At 39.7% G+C, this 19,399-nt stretch overlaps 1 protein-coding gene across 2 annotated transcripts in view; it reads left to right on the top strand.

The window, feature by feature from the left end:
• Nucleotides 1-19,399, top strand: part of LOC124713911 (circadian locomoter output cycles protein kaput-like) — a 123,348-nt gene that overhangs the window by 50,921 nt on the left and 53,028 nt on the right. For both annotated transcript variants that reach the window (XM_047242981.1, XM_047242983.1), the window contains exon 12: nucleotides 12,905-13,059. In XM_047242981.1, the coding sequence (XP_047098937.1) occupies nucleotides 12,905-13,059 (155 nt within the window). The remainder of the gene's footprint in view (nucleotides 1-12,904; nucleotides 13,060-19,399) is intronic.

Consider the following 19,399-nt stretch of genomic DNA (forward strand, 5'->3'; position numbering starts at 1 on the left):
GTGAAGCAAGCAAACATTTCTGTTAATTTTGAGAAGTCTAGACCTGCAAAAACCATGATCATAGGCATATATTTCTACCCTGCTATGTTGTGTGTGTGTGTGTGTGTGTCACAAAGTTTCAAGGATGCTGCAGTAGATGAGAGATGAGGCAGGTAATTGTGGACTTACTGTGTTCCGTCATATAGACAGGTTTCCATATGAATCCCTTGACAACTGTGGTCAGTTATGCAGGGGGGGGGGGGGGGCAGAGGGATGGTGGAGCCAGCCCTTTTGGTGTGTCTATCAGTGTCTCGTACACCAAAAGCTTCATCTCGTCCCTCAGAAAGAAATGCAAAGAAAGTCAGCAATATCTCTAGAACAATATTCATCACTCAGCAGTTTGAACACTCTCTCTGAACATTACTAACATCAAGACCTTTTTGGACTCTGCTGGTGAAATGGTGCAACTGCAGCTTTCTTCTCCCACAGAAAAGTTTCATTTCATCTCCTCTAAACACTCTAAAATTATACATACTTTGTTTTTCTTACATGCTGCATACATTAAGGTGACAAAAGTCATGGGATGCCTCCTAATATTGTAATATCATGTTGGACCTCAATTTGACCAGCAAGTTTGTGCAGCAGCTTAACACTTCATGGACTCAAAAAGTATTGGGAGCCCCTGCAGAAATAGTGAGCCATGATGCCTCTGTGGCAGTCCTTGATTGTGAAAGTGTTGCCAGTGCAGTATTTTGTGCACAAACTGACCTCTTGATTGTGGCCCATAAATGTTCAGTGGGTGGCCAAACTATTCATTTGAATCGTCCAGAATGTTTTTCAAACCATTTGAGAACAATTGTGGTCTGGTGACATGACGCATTGTCATTCATAAAAATTCCATTGTTGATTGGGAACATGAAGTCCATGAATGTCTGCAAATGGTCTCCAGCTAGCGGAACATAACCGTTTCCAGTCAATGATTTGTTTAGTTGGACCAGAGGACTCAGTCGATTCCATGTAAACACAGCCCACACCATTATGGAGCCACCACTAGCTTGCACTGTGCCTTACTGACAACTTGGGTCCAAGGTTACTTGTGGTCTGCCCCACACTTGGAACCGACTATCAGTTCTTACCAACTGAAATTGGGACTCATTTGATTGGTTCAAGGTTTTGCAGTTGTCTGGGGTCCAATCAATATGATCACAATCCCAGGAGAGGCACTGCAAATGATGTCATGCTGTTGGCAAAGGCAGTCACATCAGTCACCTACTCCCATAGCCCATTAATGCCAAAATTCGCTGCAGTATCCTAATGTATACATTCGTTGTACATCTCACATTGATTTCACGCAGTGCAGAATGTCTGTTAGCACTGATAACTCTGTGCAAGTGCCACTGCTCTTGGTCGTTAAGTGAAAGCTATCGGCCACTGAATTGTCCACGATGAGAGGTAATGCTTGAAATTTGGTATTCTTGGGACACTCTGAACACTGTGGATCTCAGAATACTGAATTCCCTAACAATTTCTAAAATGGAATGTCCCATGCATCTAAAGCCCGCGTCACGTAGGACAGCACGTCCACGCATAGGGGCAGAATGGAAAGGAAGCACGGGAGGGGAGGGGGGGGGGGGGGGGACTGCTCATGCGCGGCAGCGGCAGCTGGGAGTGGGCAAACAAAGTCCTCGTTGCCGAACTGCATTGCTGATAAGAGCCAGGCTAGTTTGCCTGTATTATATGTTCAAATCTGTGAGGGGAATAACAAACACTTAAATCAATTTCAGTCAATCACCACGAGGGAAATATTAATTCACATTGTTAATTAACGTCCACTGCTCCACAGATTTCATTATATTTGCTTCACAACTGCTTCTGCTCAATAGAATGTGTAAGGTGTGTGTGTGTGTGTGTGTGTGTGTGTGTGTGTGTGTGTGTAATCATTGCGTGTAAAAAAGAATTAGTGGTAGAAAGACTAATGTAAAAGGCTATTGTAAAAATGCTTAGTAAGTTATCATATTTTTCATTGTTAATGGGCATTATGAGCGTAAACCAACACATTTGATATTACAGTGAGAGACTGCATTTATAATCCATTGAACAAGCAAACAATTAATCATCATCTGTGATTAACTCCAGTGAATCTGACCGATAACATCAAAAACCACCTGTATCTCAAAAAGTAACAGTTACTGTTATTTTAGGGCCTCATCAGTTCGTGCATTGGAAATGACAGAGGTTTACAACATGGTGGGAGAATCTTAACTTCTTGAACATTATAGTCGGATAATTAAAAGGATACAGAAGTCCTAATCAAAAAGGCTAGGAAGTTCTCATTATTATGTGTGCAACCGATATGTTGACACATTTTTTAAACCTCAATTCTTTAAAAACTAAGAAATATTATACTTTGTTACAATACTATCATAACTTCTGTTTGAGTTTGTTTTGTTTGAGTTTCTTTCCGAACAGTCTGATTTTAAATTTATGACGATAGGTTCAAGGCTTATGTCCACCATCACTTCCCTGTCAGATTCTTGTTTCTGAAGCTTTTCAGCGTGCCACACAGAGTGTGCCCACGCTACAGGTGGGCTGTTGCCTGTTGCCTCATTGTCTATTACCTCATGCACAAAGTGATTCACTGCATGTTATCTTGAACATTTTTTTTCCCTCCCACATAGTCTTAAAACCATTTGCCCAAATTAACCTCATGGGGCTTTAATGACAGTGATACGTGTGATCCCATTCACGTGCAAGGAAGTCAAGTTTGTCGTTCTGTCACCGGACTGGTGCAGTGTAAATCAATGAGCTGCAGATCAGCACGAATGTGATTTATACGGTGCTTAATATTTTTATTTTTAGGTTGGGGAAAAATGTCCGCTTTTCTGGTGTTTGTACTGTGTTTTCTCTATAACAGTTGAATTATAACTGGCAATGACCGACTTCGAAGCAAGGTATGACAAGAATTGGGAATCACGTCATGAAACTGACAGTGTTCATTGCCAAATGGCGATCACTGCTGTTTTTCTTGCACAAGAATACAAGTTTATTTTCAGAAATAAAACAAGAAGAGTCAGCATGCAGAATAATTATCTGAGAACCTATCCCTATGAGAACTTTAAAACTGCCAGTACAATCACTCATTTTCCAGCAGATCTTCTTGGAATGATTCTAATTGATCCATGTTTCATCAAGGTAATACACTCTTGAACTACTTTTTTCTCTTGTGTCGTGAATCTTTATGGGATATAGTTCGTGCTGCACCTAGGTCACTTCATTGAAATAAAAACTCTCATCTTAACATACGTACCTGGACCAATGTCTTTTAACACTTAGGCGCCGACGCCCGTAAAAATACGGGCGTGCGCGACCTGCCCGAAAGCCCGGCGCCCGTGATTTAACGGGCGCGTGTTCTCGTTCTTCCCCTTCTTTCCTTTGTGTGTTCTTACGGCTCCCGCTTGTCTGGGAGGCATTGCATGGACTGTAGTTCGAGTATTGGTCACTAGATAGTGCGGGCATGATGTGGAAGGGTGTGCTTCCCTTTTTATTTGTCGGGTTTTGTAAGCAGCGATTTTGTCCCGTGCGGTCTCAGTAGCGTCGACAAGGCGAAGCATGGCTTGACGGACGAAGAAATTGCTCGCGAGTTATATCATGACTAAGAAGCAATTGACGTTGATTTGTCAGAGGAAGATATTGTAGATGACTCTGATGATGATGTGGACTATGTTCAAGAAGAAGTTTCTGGCAATTCAGGTAAAGAGTTCTGACAAAAAAACATCTATAATTTTTGTTCAGATTTTCACTAAAAAACTCTCAGTACGTAATTATGATTTTATATGCAAATACTACTCTTCTGATAGACTCAGAAGAGGAGAGCAGGTGTCCAAGCACTTCAGCAGCAAGTAATCCAGTCGATATTGTGCCTGAAGAACGAGTGAGACTAACAGCGAGGGGGAAGTCGAGACGTGCGCGCCCCACCGATTCTTAGGAAGGTTGGATGTCTACTGATCGTGCACCAGATATCGATCTATTCTCAGGACAATTTGGAATACGCAATGTTGTCAGCTTAGACCAGACAGTGCACCTCTAGAATTTTTGTCAGATTTCCTGAGAGACAGTATGATGAAACATATAAAGGAACAAACTAATCTGTATCCTCAACAATGCATCAGGAAATTACGAAGCACAAATTCCCTTTCACCCACCTGCTCATTATCAAGGTGGAAAGGAGTTACACTGATGGAAATAAGGAAGTTTCTGGCAAAGTGTGGCGAAAAGACAGAAGCTACCAGGGTAGTGAATGTAAAGTAGCATTGTACAAAATGCCGCACTTCAAAATTTACCACACAAAGAGCAAAATTGGATCCTAAAATAGTTACAGGAGGTTACTGTAGATGAGACATACTGTATCCATCATAATTACAATTTTTGTGTAAAATTAAAAAAAAAAATCCTTCTAGAAAATACAGTGAATATACCTTTGACCAATTTTTCCTTTTTTCAAAAACAATGTTATAATAATAACGCTTGTCAAAAATATGTATTAATTCAAGAGAAAGGTATTATATATGGTTTTAAACAAGAAAGTCTAGGTTTTTCAATAAGAGTAATTTTATTGCTGTAACTAAAAGCTTTCATGAGTTGTAGTAGTTTAAAATACGTTAAAGTCAGCCAGTCTTTTGGTAGACACCCGCGCGCAATGGCTCAGGACCCAAAGTGTTAAAATTCTTTACCTCGACGGAGCACTTATTATTGAAGCTTGCATAACTGTAACATGTTTTTGTCATGTCGGGCATTCATCATTCGCACGGAGCACTTTAAAACATCGTTGTTAAAACTATCCATTTGTGTTACAGGTTCCTTGCAATTTCGATGCTTTCCATGTGGCACAAAACCAACTGTTTCTACAGTTCTTACAGCTCTGACACTTTTGCTTGACATTCTCTTTACTCTTGCCGGCACCACATGGTTCTGGAGTCAGTTCTTGTGTTTTCCAATGTCAACTGTAGGAGACCTGCTTTTAAATTCACATTTGAAAAAGTTATAAATGTGGTAAATAATCTGCCTCACCTGCTTTTGAAGCACTTCACGTTTATTGCCGTCACCTGACTTTTTTTTAATCGCACCTAAACATTTACAAGATACACATTCACAGCTATACTGCTACAAGAAAAAAAAAAGAAACAAACAAAAAAAAATGATAGTTGAATGAATTATTAAATTGTCACAAAGTGCAGAAACAGTGCAGCACGTAGGAGTGAGATTCTCGCTCTCTAGCTGTAACTCACTGCTAGCCACTCGGAAAGAGAATGAATATTATTGGCCGCTAGTGACTAGTGGACGGGGATGCACAAAACGGCCGAAAATTGGGCCGCCACCTTACATGATGCGAACAATAGCTTCAACCACCATTCCATGTTCAGAGTATTTTAATTCTTGTCATGGGGCCACAATTGCATCGGAAACTTTTTCACCTGAGAACAAATGACAGTTGTACCACTGCACTATTGTTTTATACCCTGCGCACGTGATATTACTGCCATATGCGTATGTGCATATCTCTGCCCCATCACTTTTGTCTCCTCAGTGCATCTAGGGCTTTTTAGCCTTCCAGCTCTGCAGTGACATGGTGACAATCACAAAAAGTTGTATAGCACCATAAACTGTGGAATACAAAAAAATACTACTGTCACTTCTTTCTACAAAAGGGTTAGTACCTCTGCTAAGGAACTGTGATGTTATCCATATGTCTGAGAGAAAGACGTGGTGTGGCAAGCAGCGTGTGGAAAGACCTATGGAGCAGTCTAGGATGGCAGTAGGGCAGTAAGCGAACTTACATTTGCCAGCTGTGACAGATCATGTAGAGGTAAGATTTGTGTTGGTAGTGGGTGTCTTGCAGTTAATGTGGTATCTGTTTTGTTGTTCATGTTCATCATAAACATTATCAGTGTGGTCTATGCAGTAGTACTATACACTGCTTTGAACACCTGTGCACCAATCTGGAAAGGTTTGAGGAATGCTCTACTGCAGTCTGTCACCACCACCATCACTGTCGTGACTGTACAGAGCAGCAGGCCTCGGGCAGGCTGCAATATCGTCTACACTGTCGCCCCTCGCTAGCTGTGCCACTAGCTACTGCTGCTTCCGCTCCATCCTGTTGTCACAGTGCTAATATATTTCCACAGTGCATTCTTACAGTAATTTTTTTGAGGAAAGACATCTTTGTGCATCTCTCTAAATACATCCAAGACTGGCACAAGTTCTGGAAATCAGGGAATATCAGGGAATTTCAAATGTATCAAGGACATTTGGGTGAAAATAATGGAAAAACAGGGTGTATACGACCTGGGACAACCGGGAGATCTGGGAAAAACCCGGGAATTTTTTTAGAATTCTGGGATTTTTTTGTTTTAGTTTTCAGTTAAACTTTCGTCATTTTGATTGGTAAGAAATAATACTCAAACAAAGGATATTACTGTATCCCGCTACTGCAGAATAATACTGCAGCAATAAAACATGAACGAGAGAAAAAAACTAAAATAAAACTTAAGTTGCAAAGGAAATGTGCCATGTACAACAACAAAACACAGTGCTCATACAAGCATCTGCCAGCAGCAAAATGTGTCAGAGGCTTTAGGAAGACTATGCAATGCTACATAACAACAAATTGCCTTCGATGAGCGTGACGTTGCAACTGTTTACATTAGATTCGTGTCAGCAGTTGCATGCGGGCCCATGCGCATGCGCAGTTGCGTCGCGAGTGTGTAGCACCTTCTCTTGCTTCTGGCTACTAAAGTGTGTCTGTTAGCTATATAAGCAGTAGCAGCAAGATGCTATTCGGAAAAATTTTACTGTCGCGCGCAAGCTGCCATATTCACTAGGAGCGAACCAGGGTATCTGCCCGGGCGACAATTTCAGTCAAGCATTAATCGCCTTGCAGAACAATGAAGTTATTTTTGTCTGTTTGCTAAAGAAAAGTTGTTTTTATTAATCTTTTCCGCTGAGGCAGTCAATTTATTTGTAACAAAATGCTTAATTCTACACTATTGGCTAGTTTCAACTGTTCTCTACATTTCAAAAGAGCATGTTTTCGTCTTGTTGCAAGTATGGCATTATGCCATTATAAAGAACCAAAAATGAAATAATACAGTACTGGTATTCCAAGAAAATTTACAACCGAATCTGGACGTATGAATATGCACTTTAAACCGAATTATGCACGTTATTATGGTTCATGAAATTCCGATGCTCTTGGAATATCTTCTGATGTCTTGTTTCTTTTATGACATAACGTAAGATCTTTTAATGTTTTACACATACGAACAAACGGGCTTCTTGCACCATCGTAGCTGCACAAGCGGTGTGACGCCTGTAATTGGCGCTCTCTGGCAACTGCTGAAACAAACCTGTTTCTAACAGGTCGCGGGAAAATATTGTGAATGATTGACTGAAAAGTGTTACTTTCAAAGTAAATTTCGTTTTACCCAAGATGAACTACGTGCGATGAATTTCTTTAATCACAGAGCGTTTGACTCTCATTTAAAAATCAACTCTTTGAGGATGACGATTTAGAAAAATTTCGAGCCCAAAAGATCATACATTTATGTTGTTATTAAAAATTTTACTGGCGCATTTGTGTGATGTATCTTAAAGTGTAACACGCGCAAAGAAGATCAATGTTATACGTGAAAGTTAAGCTTCTCTTGCAGCTTATTAATTGTTGATACCAATATTGTATGTGAAAGCTTTGCTTTTCTTGTAGCAACACTATGTATATTAATTTAAACCATTAACTTTTCCTGTTTGTGTGTACGCACTACTTAACAGTGATAATGCTATTGGCTGACAACATGACGTGTCCTTTGCTTTGAATATCCACTGTATCGGCTGGCGAGATCACGTGACATGAACTATGACTGGCTTACAAAAGTGCATTGCAATCTCTATAAATTGATAAATTTTGCAGTTCCGAGGAAAAGTATACTGTCACTTAACACGGAAAAAGTGTATTTTTAACTGGGAAATACGGGAATTTGTTTTTCCCTTGTCCACGTATTCACCCTGAAAAATCTCGTTTTCGTCTCAGTAGCATGAAACTGTTTGTTTACGAGATGTGGTGCTTCATCGCTGGCTGGGTGCAGCTGAGTACGTGGGCTGCTTCCCAACTCTCTCATTCTTACTACTTCTCCCCTTCCCACGCCTTGCCTCTGCTTGCAGTCAGTGCTGTCACCACTACTTGCTGCTAGCCTAGCAGCTACCAATGAGAGGTACTGTGGGTTGAGAAGTGGTTTGTTTGGAAGTGATTCTCAGAGCTTGTTGACGCAGCGGCTGGAGACAATGGTACATGAGTTGTTGTCTGATTGATTGTGTGAATGTGTGTGCGCTCTCGTTTTCTGATTATGGCTATGGCCAAAAATTTAGTTGTGAAAGTGTGATTGTCTTTTCTATGTGCCTCTCTGTGGCTCAGCAATCACCTTTATGGTGAGTTGCTACCTATCCTCATTAGTATTGATTCTCATAGTATTTGCACAGGTAATCTGTTGCGTCGGTGATTGCTGGGGTCTCATTTCATCAACATGGTGTCTGAGAAATGTGAATGGCTGGCCAGACGAGTGGACTTCCATGACAGGCCAAAATTGCAGGCCACTTCTGTGGGTATATCTAATGGATTGGGCCTGCTGATCTGAAGCCAATATTTTACCACTAACGTGTGGGCCCTGCCTATTGGATCTAGTCTCACCGATCTGCCCGCAGGCGGGTCTGCCTGTGTGTTGTAATGTGGTGGATATTCATGGTTTTTCCATGGACCCAGGACTGAGATACTCCTCGGCAAGCCAGAGGCCACAGGCAACGGATTTCAAGAATAGCGACTGTCTCACTGCAAGTACATTGTACAGTGCAGCATTTTATAGACATTTTATTTATTCTAGTACATTTTGACACTTTGAATGTAGTTTATACATTAGAAAGTATGGATGATCAGAAGAAGAAAATTGTGGCAGTCACTGGCAGTTTATACATTATGCACTCGTGTGTTTCTTGAAAGAAAAATCACACAATACCTGTAGAATAATAGACATAACACAGTGGGTAATAACCATCAATAACGAACATAGTAGAACCAACATTTTATTTGTGGTCACCTACAGTGTTGGTTTACACAACTCTTTCCCACCTTATTCAGTTCTTTCAGGAGGTGTTCTCTTTTCTGAGGTTATCTCTGAAAGCAGTGAAGCTATTTTAAATCTGTCTTGCAACTACAACAAAATGTGTATTTTTGTCACCAAATGTGTTTCGCTTTATTGAAATAAAATAACATCAAAACATATATACCATTTGGCTTTCTTTCTCCATCGAAAAGCAGTTCGTTACACAAGATGTTGGTGTTAGTACTTAAGATTTTTGCTCAAACCTATAGAAACACAGAATTCCTTACATTTTTTTGGTCAACTTATGTCTTTCCTTACCCTTGAGATCTTAAAATTTGTCAGGAAAAAATGCTAAAACATGTCTGGAAATCAGGGAATTTCACTTGGGGGAAACTTGTGGCAACCCTGACATCATCTTCTGTGTGTATTAGGCTTTGTCTGTTATGCCTTCTTATAGGGATTAGTTTAAGTTCTGATTTTTGGTCTTTCTACATGTCTCCATTCCATTGGTCTGTATTTGTATACCGTATTTACTCGAATCGAAGCCGCACTCGAATCTAAGCCGCACCTGAAAAATGAGACTCGAAATAAAGGAAAAAAAAAATTTCCCGAATCTAAGTCGCACATGAAATTTGAGACTCGAAATTCAAGGGGAGAGAAAAGTTTAGGCCGCACCTCCAAATCGAAACAAAGTTGGTCCATTGTAATATGAGACACAATTTAGGTGGAATGAATGACGATACAACCACAGTAGTTTGGTTCGAGTCGTAAGCTTAGCAGTTTTAAAGCTTTACCAGGTAGCCATTGCTATGCGTCAGGCACTCCGTCCGTATTATTACGGGTACCCTTCCTTTTTCACGTGCTTCGTCTGGTTTGAATCGATCGCTTATTTTGCTTTGATCTGATAAGTATCTTTTTTTTTTTAATAGGTGTTTACGTCACTCTAAGCTGAAAATGCATTACTGTACTGTGTCATGCATTGTTTGTCGCATTCTGATAGTGCGTATTTACGGCCTGTCGCCGCTCGCGGCATGGCTTGCTTTTGTGCGCGCTGCCGCCGCTTACAATTTAAAAAAAAAAGAGAGGAATCATGTCATTAGTGAAACAATGGCAAGAGACTGCTATTTGTTGTTACTTACACTGCTGCTTTCTTTGATAATGATCAACAAGAACCAAATACAGACTGCGTATGATAGAACATATTCTGAACGAGAGTTATGCGGAAATTTTTCTGCGTTTGAAAATCTTTGCGGCCGCTTCTTTAGTGCATCAAATTCTGCACAGAAATTAGAGTCATCTTAAATTTAAAATTCTAGTCAGTTGCCGTGCTTCATTTCTGACTGTACCACTATTAGCGTAAGAATAATACGAATGTAAACATGACACGATACCTATATTTTTACGCATTTGCTGTTGTCTCACTCTAGTTTCGTAGTTTATTAGGCAGACAGGATTTAAATGAGATAGCAGCAAACATGAAAGAATACATGGCAAAATGTTTATATTCGTATTATTCTTATGGTGAAGAGAATACTGCATGTGATTCACATTTCATCAGGTTCCTATTAGCAACCATCTCTTCTCACAGGTAGCAAAAATTCAGAACGTAGAGTTGGCCATATTGACAAACATCCCAAACAGTCTTGCCAGTCAGATTTTCGTAGTACATTGAAATTCTGCTACATTCGAAGATGAACAATACGGAATTTGTATTTACTTCGTTGGATAATGTATGAAAATACAGTGGTAGAAACTCGGGGCGAAGAAAAAAAGCTCGTCTTCGACCTTTTTTTTGTTAAAATTTATTAACTGACGCAGAGGTTTTGGCGCCAGTATTTATCTTTGTGCCTACAAAGCATGCCTGTGTACCGCTACATATATTCGACGGCAGAAGTTAGTTGTGGCGGCACCTACCATGATTTTTCAGAGCTTCCGCTTGCTTTGCACTCGATTCTAGGCCGCAGGCGGTTTTTTTTATTACAAAAACCGGAAAAAAGTGCAGCTTAGATTCGAGTAAATACGGCAGTACATTTTGTAGTCTGTCATCTTCCATCCTAATGACATGCTCTTTCCATTTCGTTCTGTATTCTCCAGTTCTTTTGTATAGATATATTAATCCTAATTGTGCTGTTATTTCTGTATTTTACTTTCGATCTTGCCTTATATGTCTTCCTACAAATCCAAGGGATCCCATTTCTGCATGCTAGATTCTTAGTGTATCCTTTTTTGTTGTTATCCAGGTTTCACTTCCATTCATTACAACTGGGAGTGACAAATGTTTTGTAAAATTTCAGAATTATCTCTTTCTGTACTTTTAGTTTGTGAGATAAGATGTGCCTTCTAGTACTATTCTTTTAATTTCTTTATCTTAAGTTATCAGATACATACAAGGTGTGTCTCAAAAGTCATGGAGTGTGAGTGTGAGTGTGAGTGTGAGTGTGAGTGTGTGTGTGTGTGTGTGTGTGTGTGTGTGTGTGTGTGTGTCAAATTAGCTGGGGGGGGGGGGGGGGACTTGGGGACTTTCCTCAGCTTTGTTGCTCCACACTCTAGACCAATATCTGCTCTGAGCATCAATGGTGCGACATGGGTATGATTATGAACAATGTTGGGCAATCAAATTCTGCACAAAGGCCAACAAAAAAACTCTAGAAATTCATGAACTGATTAGATAAGTCTACAAAGAGTCTGCTCTTTTGTATGTGCAAATTATGAGGTGGATGAAGTAGTTTAAGCAGGACCAAGAAGGGGTGGACAATGTCTTTGAACAGCCATCAACAAGCTAAACTGATGAAAATGTTACTCGTTTGCATGAGTTGTTGAATGCTGACCTTCGAATGAGTGTGCGGCTGTTAGTTGAAACTCTAAACATTCCGAAAAGTGTTAAAGTGTTGCTTGACATAGGTCTATCTCCTTGGCTTTCTGCTGCTCTTCCAGTCAGTCTCTGACACCCAACTGACTCTTCACATAGTGAGGTACAGACTTATATGTGTAGTAAATATTCTGTTATTGGGCCAATAAGTAATCAATTTATAATAATAATAATAATAATTTTATTATAGCTCAGTTGCCTCATACAAGTCTTTCAATTGGATGTCACTTCAGTGACTTGCGTGTCCCTAATCTACTCCAGTTAACCATCAGGGAATGAGGACATACAGTTTAATGTGTAATCTGAACCGCATGTCATTCCCGGTGATTCCTCATGTCATCAAGAGATGAAGGCTAGTATAAAATGCAGACTGCAAAATATGTGGTTTGACTGGTATTCAATCCCAGGACTTCTTGGTTTCCAGGCACACGCTTTACCACTAGACCATCAGGCCCGACAGACACTTTAAAAACTTCCTGCCATTCACTGTTTTTGTCTCAACTACAAAAATAAATGCACCATGTTTCAAAACTAGTTACTAATCTGTCAGATTAGTAATTCAAGTACATATTGAAGTAAATATTTGACATATAATGTGCAAATCAAAATTTACCTGTTGTGTGCTTGGGTAATGAAGGCTAATGAGGAATAATTGGTCATAAAACTGTGCAGAAGCCTATATTTCATAGTGTGTGTTTTTGTTTACAGTTTCAATTTCATTACATTTAAGGTAATTTATTTTTGACGAGGAACAAGAAATTTGCATGATGATGACAGGCACAAATAGGAAATCATAATGTAACAAAATCAAAAATTGCACTTCACAGGTATTGACTTATTTATAAGTTAACATGTTTCCTCATTCAGAAAAATTGGTCCAACATTAATTTTAACAAGTTTAATGTTATAGTTACATGGATGTAATGAAGCAAATGAGAAAGGACCCTGAAGAAGGTGAACGAAGCCAAGACAGTGAGATCGGTGCATGGGAATCTTCTGATAAACAAGTGGGTACTACATCACAAGGTAGCATCTCTTCTAGTGCCTGGACTTCTCGATCTTCAGGTATGTGTATTTTGGTAGTCATTTAATATTTTTATGACAAGAAGTGCATTCTGGTGTGTTGATCCTTTCTGGCTGTGATCAACAGCACACTGGTCTTTGAAATAAACTTACAAACTTCCATAAAAAATGTTCATAATAATTTTTTCCTTGTCACAAAGGGTTTAGTTGTGACAACAATACAACTTGTATTCCTTAGTCACAACTGCTTTACCTTATTCTTTTGACCTCATGGTCCCTCCAAAAAGATAAACTGTAATGGATAAAATGTCAAGATGATACTATGCAAAAGAAAGATGACCTCCAAAGATCAGTATAGCAGCTGAACAGAATATGCAAGAAATACAACTTTAAAATTTTTAGTAATAGAACAAAAATAATGACATTCTGGAAAAATATCTAGTAAGATCAAAAATTGTTTTGGGTAATTCAGTTGTAGAACAAGTGTCTCAAATCTCTTATTTAGGCTATTGTGTAAGTTTTGATTTTGATACTGATATTGTAAATAAGATACACAAATTCCAAGCTGTCTGTTGTACCATTAGCAGATCATTGAGTAAAAAAAATACAAAAAGAGACCATCACAAAAATCTATAAAGCATTGGTGGTGGTTCCTGTGTTATTCGATGAAAGCAAAAGCTGGATTACCACAAAATAAATAAATAAATAAATGCAAACAGCAGATATGAGGTTCCTAAAAAAGATGAAGGGCTGCACAAGAAGAGACATTATTATAAATGAAGACATTAGAACAGAATTAAATATTTTGAACACGAATAAAAAAAATTGAAATATATTGTGAAAATTGGAGATGACATCTTGTTAAAATGCCAGGCCATGGAATTCCCCAGAGATAATGAACCATAAGCCAAACGGGAAAAGAGGTATTGGAATTTCTCAAGAAAGATGGGAATGATTCTGTTTAAGGATTCAGAACAGGCCATGGCATAGTCACTGAAAGGATGATGATGATGATGATGATGATGATGATGATGATGATGAATATCAAATAGAATTGTCACCTAATGTCTTATTTAGTGACAGATAGGCAAGTAACTTTGAGAAGATAATGGGTAGGGCGAATGAATTCATTGCCATGCCCAAGATTGTGTGGTACCCCACTGAGTGAATAGGATGTACACTGCTTATGAAGGCAAATACTATCCTGTTGTGTGATTAAGAAGTTAAATTGAAATACCTTCATTGCAGAGTACTGCAATGTTTTTTGAACTTTACAAATTTTTCCCAGAGCACTTCAATAATTTGGCTCAATCAGATGTATGTCCAAAGGACAGCAGCACTATGACGACTCAGTATTTATTTAGCTTATGGCATATAACACATCATATAGAAAAGACATAAAAATCATAAGACACAGAAATAAAGAGTAGTCACAGTGTGTAACATATAGTTGTAAATATAAAAGTGTTTAAAAATAGTGTATATAACAAACAAAAGTTCACAAACAAACATCCAGATTTGTGACATAGTCTATTGCACTTTCAGTCGCGGTCAGAAACTCATTGGGGTCTCCTGCAAAACATCTCAGAGGGCAATCTTCCACGATGTGATGAATCGTCTGCCGGTCCGCACCGCAGTCACATCTCGGGGTGGTGATTTTACCCCACCTGTGGAGGCTGTCTGCACATCTGCCGTTATTTGTCCGAATTCGATTCAGGGTCGTCCAAGTTTTCCTTGGCAAATTGAATCCTGGTGGTTGGACATTGATGCATGGCATATTCTGCAGCTTTTGGGGCACAGATTATCTCCACCGCATTTTCCAGAGGTTGCCGTAATCCGAGTTGAGAGGATGCGTATTTTTTGCCTTTTTTAAAGAGGGGTGTCTTGAGCGCAATCTGTTCATCTCCAGGGCAGGAACATCCTTATGGATTGGGAGTTTCTCGTTGTTCAGCACTTTTCCATACTCGCGTAAGAGAGCATTCTCTCTGCGCAGGTCCGGTGGGGGAATGTTGCTCAGTATAGGTAGCCAGTGTAAAGGCGTTGGCTTTATTGTTCCTGATATCATCCTCATTGTGTAGTTTAGTTGAGCATCGATCAAGCCTGTGTGTTAACTGTTTAGCCATACCGGTGCGGCATATTCTGCTGTTGTGTAGACAAGTCCCAGAGCCGAAGATCTCAGTACAGCCGCGGAAGAGACCCACGTGGTCCCACATAGCTTCTGTATGATATTATTTCGAGTTTTAAGTTTTGCGGCTGTATTACGTAGGTGTTCCTTGAATGTTAGGGTTCTGTCAAAGGTGATGCCTAGATATCTTGGGTAATTATTATGGTTTAGCTGCCTGTTTTCAAAATGAACGTTGAGCTTTCTTTTTGCTTGGCCATTGTCGAGGTGAAAGCATGTCACCTCCGTTTTTGTCGCGTTTGGCCGTAATCTCCACCTTCGGAAGTAATCTCCCAGCTTTGTTAGATCCGCAGTTAATGTGTTTTCCGTTGCCTCCATTGATCTGCCTCTTGCAGCTATTGCCCAGTCGTCGGCATATCCGAATTTTTGAGAAGTGGTTTCAGGTAAGTCAGATATGTAGAGGTTAAACATCAATGGCGCCAGAACGGAGCCTTGTGGTAAACCATTGTTGAGCTTCATTTGGTCACTTTTTAAGTCGCCCATTATGACTCTGAAACTTCTATCTGTGAGCATGTTATCAATGAGGTTGGCCAGCTTATTACATGGTATGACCCGCAGCAACTTAAATATCAGGCCTTGTCGCCAAACGGTATCATAAGCGGCTGATAGGTCAATAAAGGCTACTGATGTTTTGAGTTTTTTCTGAAAGCTCGCCTCTATATGAGTTGCTAGGGAGAGGATCTGGTCGGTGCAACTGCGGTTGGGTCGAAAACCTGCCTGTTCGATCGGTACCACTTCTAGAATTTTTCCGCTTATTCTATTGTAGATGATGCATTCCAACAGCTTATAGACACAGTTCAGTAGAGCGATAGGGCGGTAGTTTTGGGGCATGTCATTAGGTTTGCCTGGCTTTAGTATCGCTATAATCTTTGCTCGTTTAAGCTGGTGTGGGATATTACCCAATTCTAAAATATCTGTTAAGAAGTTTGCGAGCCATGTTCTAGTATATTTTCCACAGTGAATTAGGAATTCCGGGTGGATGCCATCGAAGCCGGGAGCCTTGCCACTTTTGATTTTTGACAAGGCTGCTGCAACTTCTTCCGCTGTGATAGGCTGGGAAAATTCGGAGGTAGGCGATGCCCTTTGTTTTAAGGATCTTAATTCACGTTTGACGGTCGTGGTGTGTGTTCTGTCCCTTGGTGCTCTTGAGGTTCTAACTATGTGTGCGGCCACATTGTTAGGGGTTATCGGGTGGGTGTCTTTTATTTTACGTTTACTGCCTCCCAGGTTACGGAGTAGGGTCCATGCTTGCCTACTGGATTTAGTGAAATCTAGATTCTCCACAGTGTCCATCCATTTTTCCCGTCGAGCTGCGTCTAAGCTGTGCAACAGTTCGTCCGCGATTTCTTGGTTGTTGGTTTCGGTAAATTCCTGGTACAGGTCTTCGCATCTCTCATTTCAGCCAGGGATGTACTCTTTCCGGTAGCCTCTGGGTACATTCCTCTTAGCCGTGGCGATGACTGCTCCCACAAATCTGTCATAGTTGTCCTTAGTCGGGGGTATCCAACCTAGACACTTGTCAAGGTTTTCTGCAAAGGTGGCCCAGTCTGCCTTCTGGAAATTCCATCGTGGGCGAGGAAAGGATTTTATGATTGGGATGTTAATTCCGACTTTTAAAGATAACAGGGCGATGCTGGCTATGTGGGAAATCAGACAGGACTTCACGAGTTGCGGCTAGCGGTTGGTTGTTTTTGTTTTTTGTGACAAAACATAAATCAGGGTTATAATCTCGTCTCCATGCTGCTGATCGAAATGTTCCACGGTCCTTGGCGTTGAAAATCAGGTTAGTCTCCTCACTCCAGCTCATCAGGGATTCACCGTTCTGGTCGTTTCGTGTGTACTTCCAGTTCTCATGGTGACTATTAAAGTCTCCTAGGTAGATAGCAGGGTGGGGATATTCTTGGAGTACTTCTGGAGGCCATGGACAGCCGGGAGGCTTATAGATGTTAACTATAGTGGTCTCGCCAATTTTGACAGCAACTTCATGTATTTTGTTGTCTGTAGATATCTTACACAGGGAAGCATTTTCTATCTTATTTCATATGTAGGTTGCCACGCCGTAATTGCGGTGATAGGTGGCTCCCAGTATCTCGAATCCAGGGATTTTTCCTCTAGAGGCCAGCTGATCTATGTTTTCCGCATGAGTCTCTTGTATCGAGACTAAGTCGATTTTGTTCTGAGTGAGAACTCTCTGGAGAAATTCACATTTGCTCCTACTTATGCCTTCAATGTTTAGGTGGCACACTCGGAGGCACGGTCCGAGTGTTCTAGTCAATTCTTCATTGTTCATTTGGTCGGTATCATTCATGATGTGTTTACCAGGAGATCCAGCACAGGATTATCTGGATTATCTGGTTGCCTTTAGTGCTAGTTCATTTAGCGTTACCCAGGGTGCACGTGTAGTATTCTACTACGGACGCGAACTAGCCTTACACTCAGTAGAATAGTTCATACACAACTTTTGGTGCACATGTCACTGTTATGTCTTGTAGAAGGGAATTAAAGACGAATTATATATAAGGAAGCATTAATGCCACTCAAGACTTTATAAATTATGAACTGCACCTGACTATTTCCGAAATTTCTTCAGCATTTGGAGTAATTAATGAAGTGTTTGCCATTATCAGAATCTCAGCTTGAAGACTTGTGTACATATAAGTATTGGGAATAGACAAAAAAGAAGAATTTTGCTTGTGTTGTGACTAAAAGAGAAACATGTCTGTGCTTGAACCCAATCTGAATTTTTTTGCATTTGGAAAACTTTGGAAGACATCCAGCTACTCCAATAAGAAATTAAGAAATTAAATTGAAGTACCTTCATTGGAGAGTACTGCTATGTTCTTTGAACTTTACAAATTTTTCCCAGAGCACTTCAATAATTTAGCTCAATCAAATGTATGTCCAAAGGACAGCAGCACTATGATGACTCAGTAGAATAGTTCATACACAACTTTTGGTGCACATGTCACTGTTATTTCTTGTAGAAGGGAATTAAAGAAACAGCTAATTTTATATAGATTGAGACATTATGTGGAAGCATTGCTAATTTAATATAGATTGAGACATTGTGTGGAAAAATAATATGCATTTTGTGCCTTTTAATTATATTTAATGAATCTGTAATAGAAGATGTAATTTCTTTTGATCTACAGTATAGTGATAAAAACTGGAATGGCTAGAGAGAGAGAGGAGAGGCAGATCACTACACCAAATGAACAAGCATAGAAAATCCATGTCGTGAGAATACTTAAAGGAGAAGGAAAGATGTACCTCAAATGTGAAACTGTCAATGTTGACATGTTAATAGAATGAGAATATGGGAGAAACCCAAGAAAACATGAGCAGCTTACATAAGCATCAATATAATATCCGTAGTTCTACAAACTGCTTTTAGTCTAATACTGTACATTTAAAAGACAGTAATTTACAGTGCAAATATTATACTGTAACTTCACTATTACCCTTTAGCTCCACTTATACTACTGTGATGCAGCAGTGAAATATGTCTTACGCTGTTAAAGAAAAGCAGACCATTCACTTTTAGGTGTTTTTTGGGAATCCAGGAGTATCACAAATTTAGGTTATCTACTGTTCAGTACAGTATCCACAGATTATTCTACATTCTTTGAATAACTTATGCTGATGGAAAATTCTTTGTGGAGAATACCATGTGGTAATATAGACTCCCTGTAGATCTCATATTTATTTCAATTTTTTTTTCCCCAACTGCATCAGTTGCTTTGCCATGCAAAAATGGGTGCTTTAGCAATGCCCAGAAATCACTTTTCCCAATTTCAGCAAAGAAGCACACACAGAAATGAAATCGGTGCATAAGGAATGCCCTTTTAGTTGTTATCATTGTTTTTGTGAAACAGTTTAAAATCGAAAGCACTGAGCTTCTTCACCATTGGTATTAATATCGTCTGCAATAGTAATACTACAGGTAACCAATGAGACCTCTTATCACTGTTCAACATCCTCCAAAGCCCTTGCAGTGATTTCTTTTTAAAGTGGGATGGTTTTCTATTACATCTTGTATGGGCTGTTTGACAATTTGGGATGTTGCATTGGTTTTTTTTTTTTTTCTAAAAATTATAGTAAGATATGACAGAAGTGCCCATTTTATGCCTGCTAATGTTTTTACATTTGGTATGAAGTGTGACAGAGCTATGTACTAGCAAAATACCATAAAGCTCACCA

Source organism: Schistocerca piceifrons, chromosome 1, assembly GCF_021461385.2.
Source record: "Schistocerca piceifrons isolate TAMUIC-IGC-003096 chromosome 1, iqSchPice1.1, whole genome shotgun sequence".
NCBI lineage: Eukaryota > Metazoa > Arthropoda > Insecta > Orthoptera > Acrididae > Schistocerca > Schistocerca piceifrons.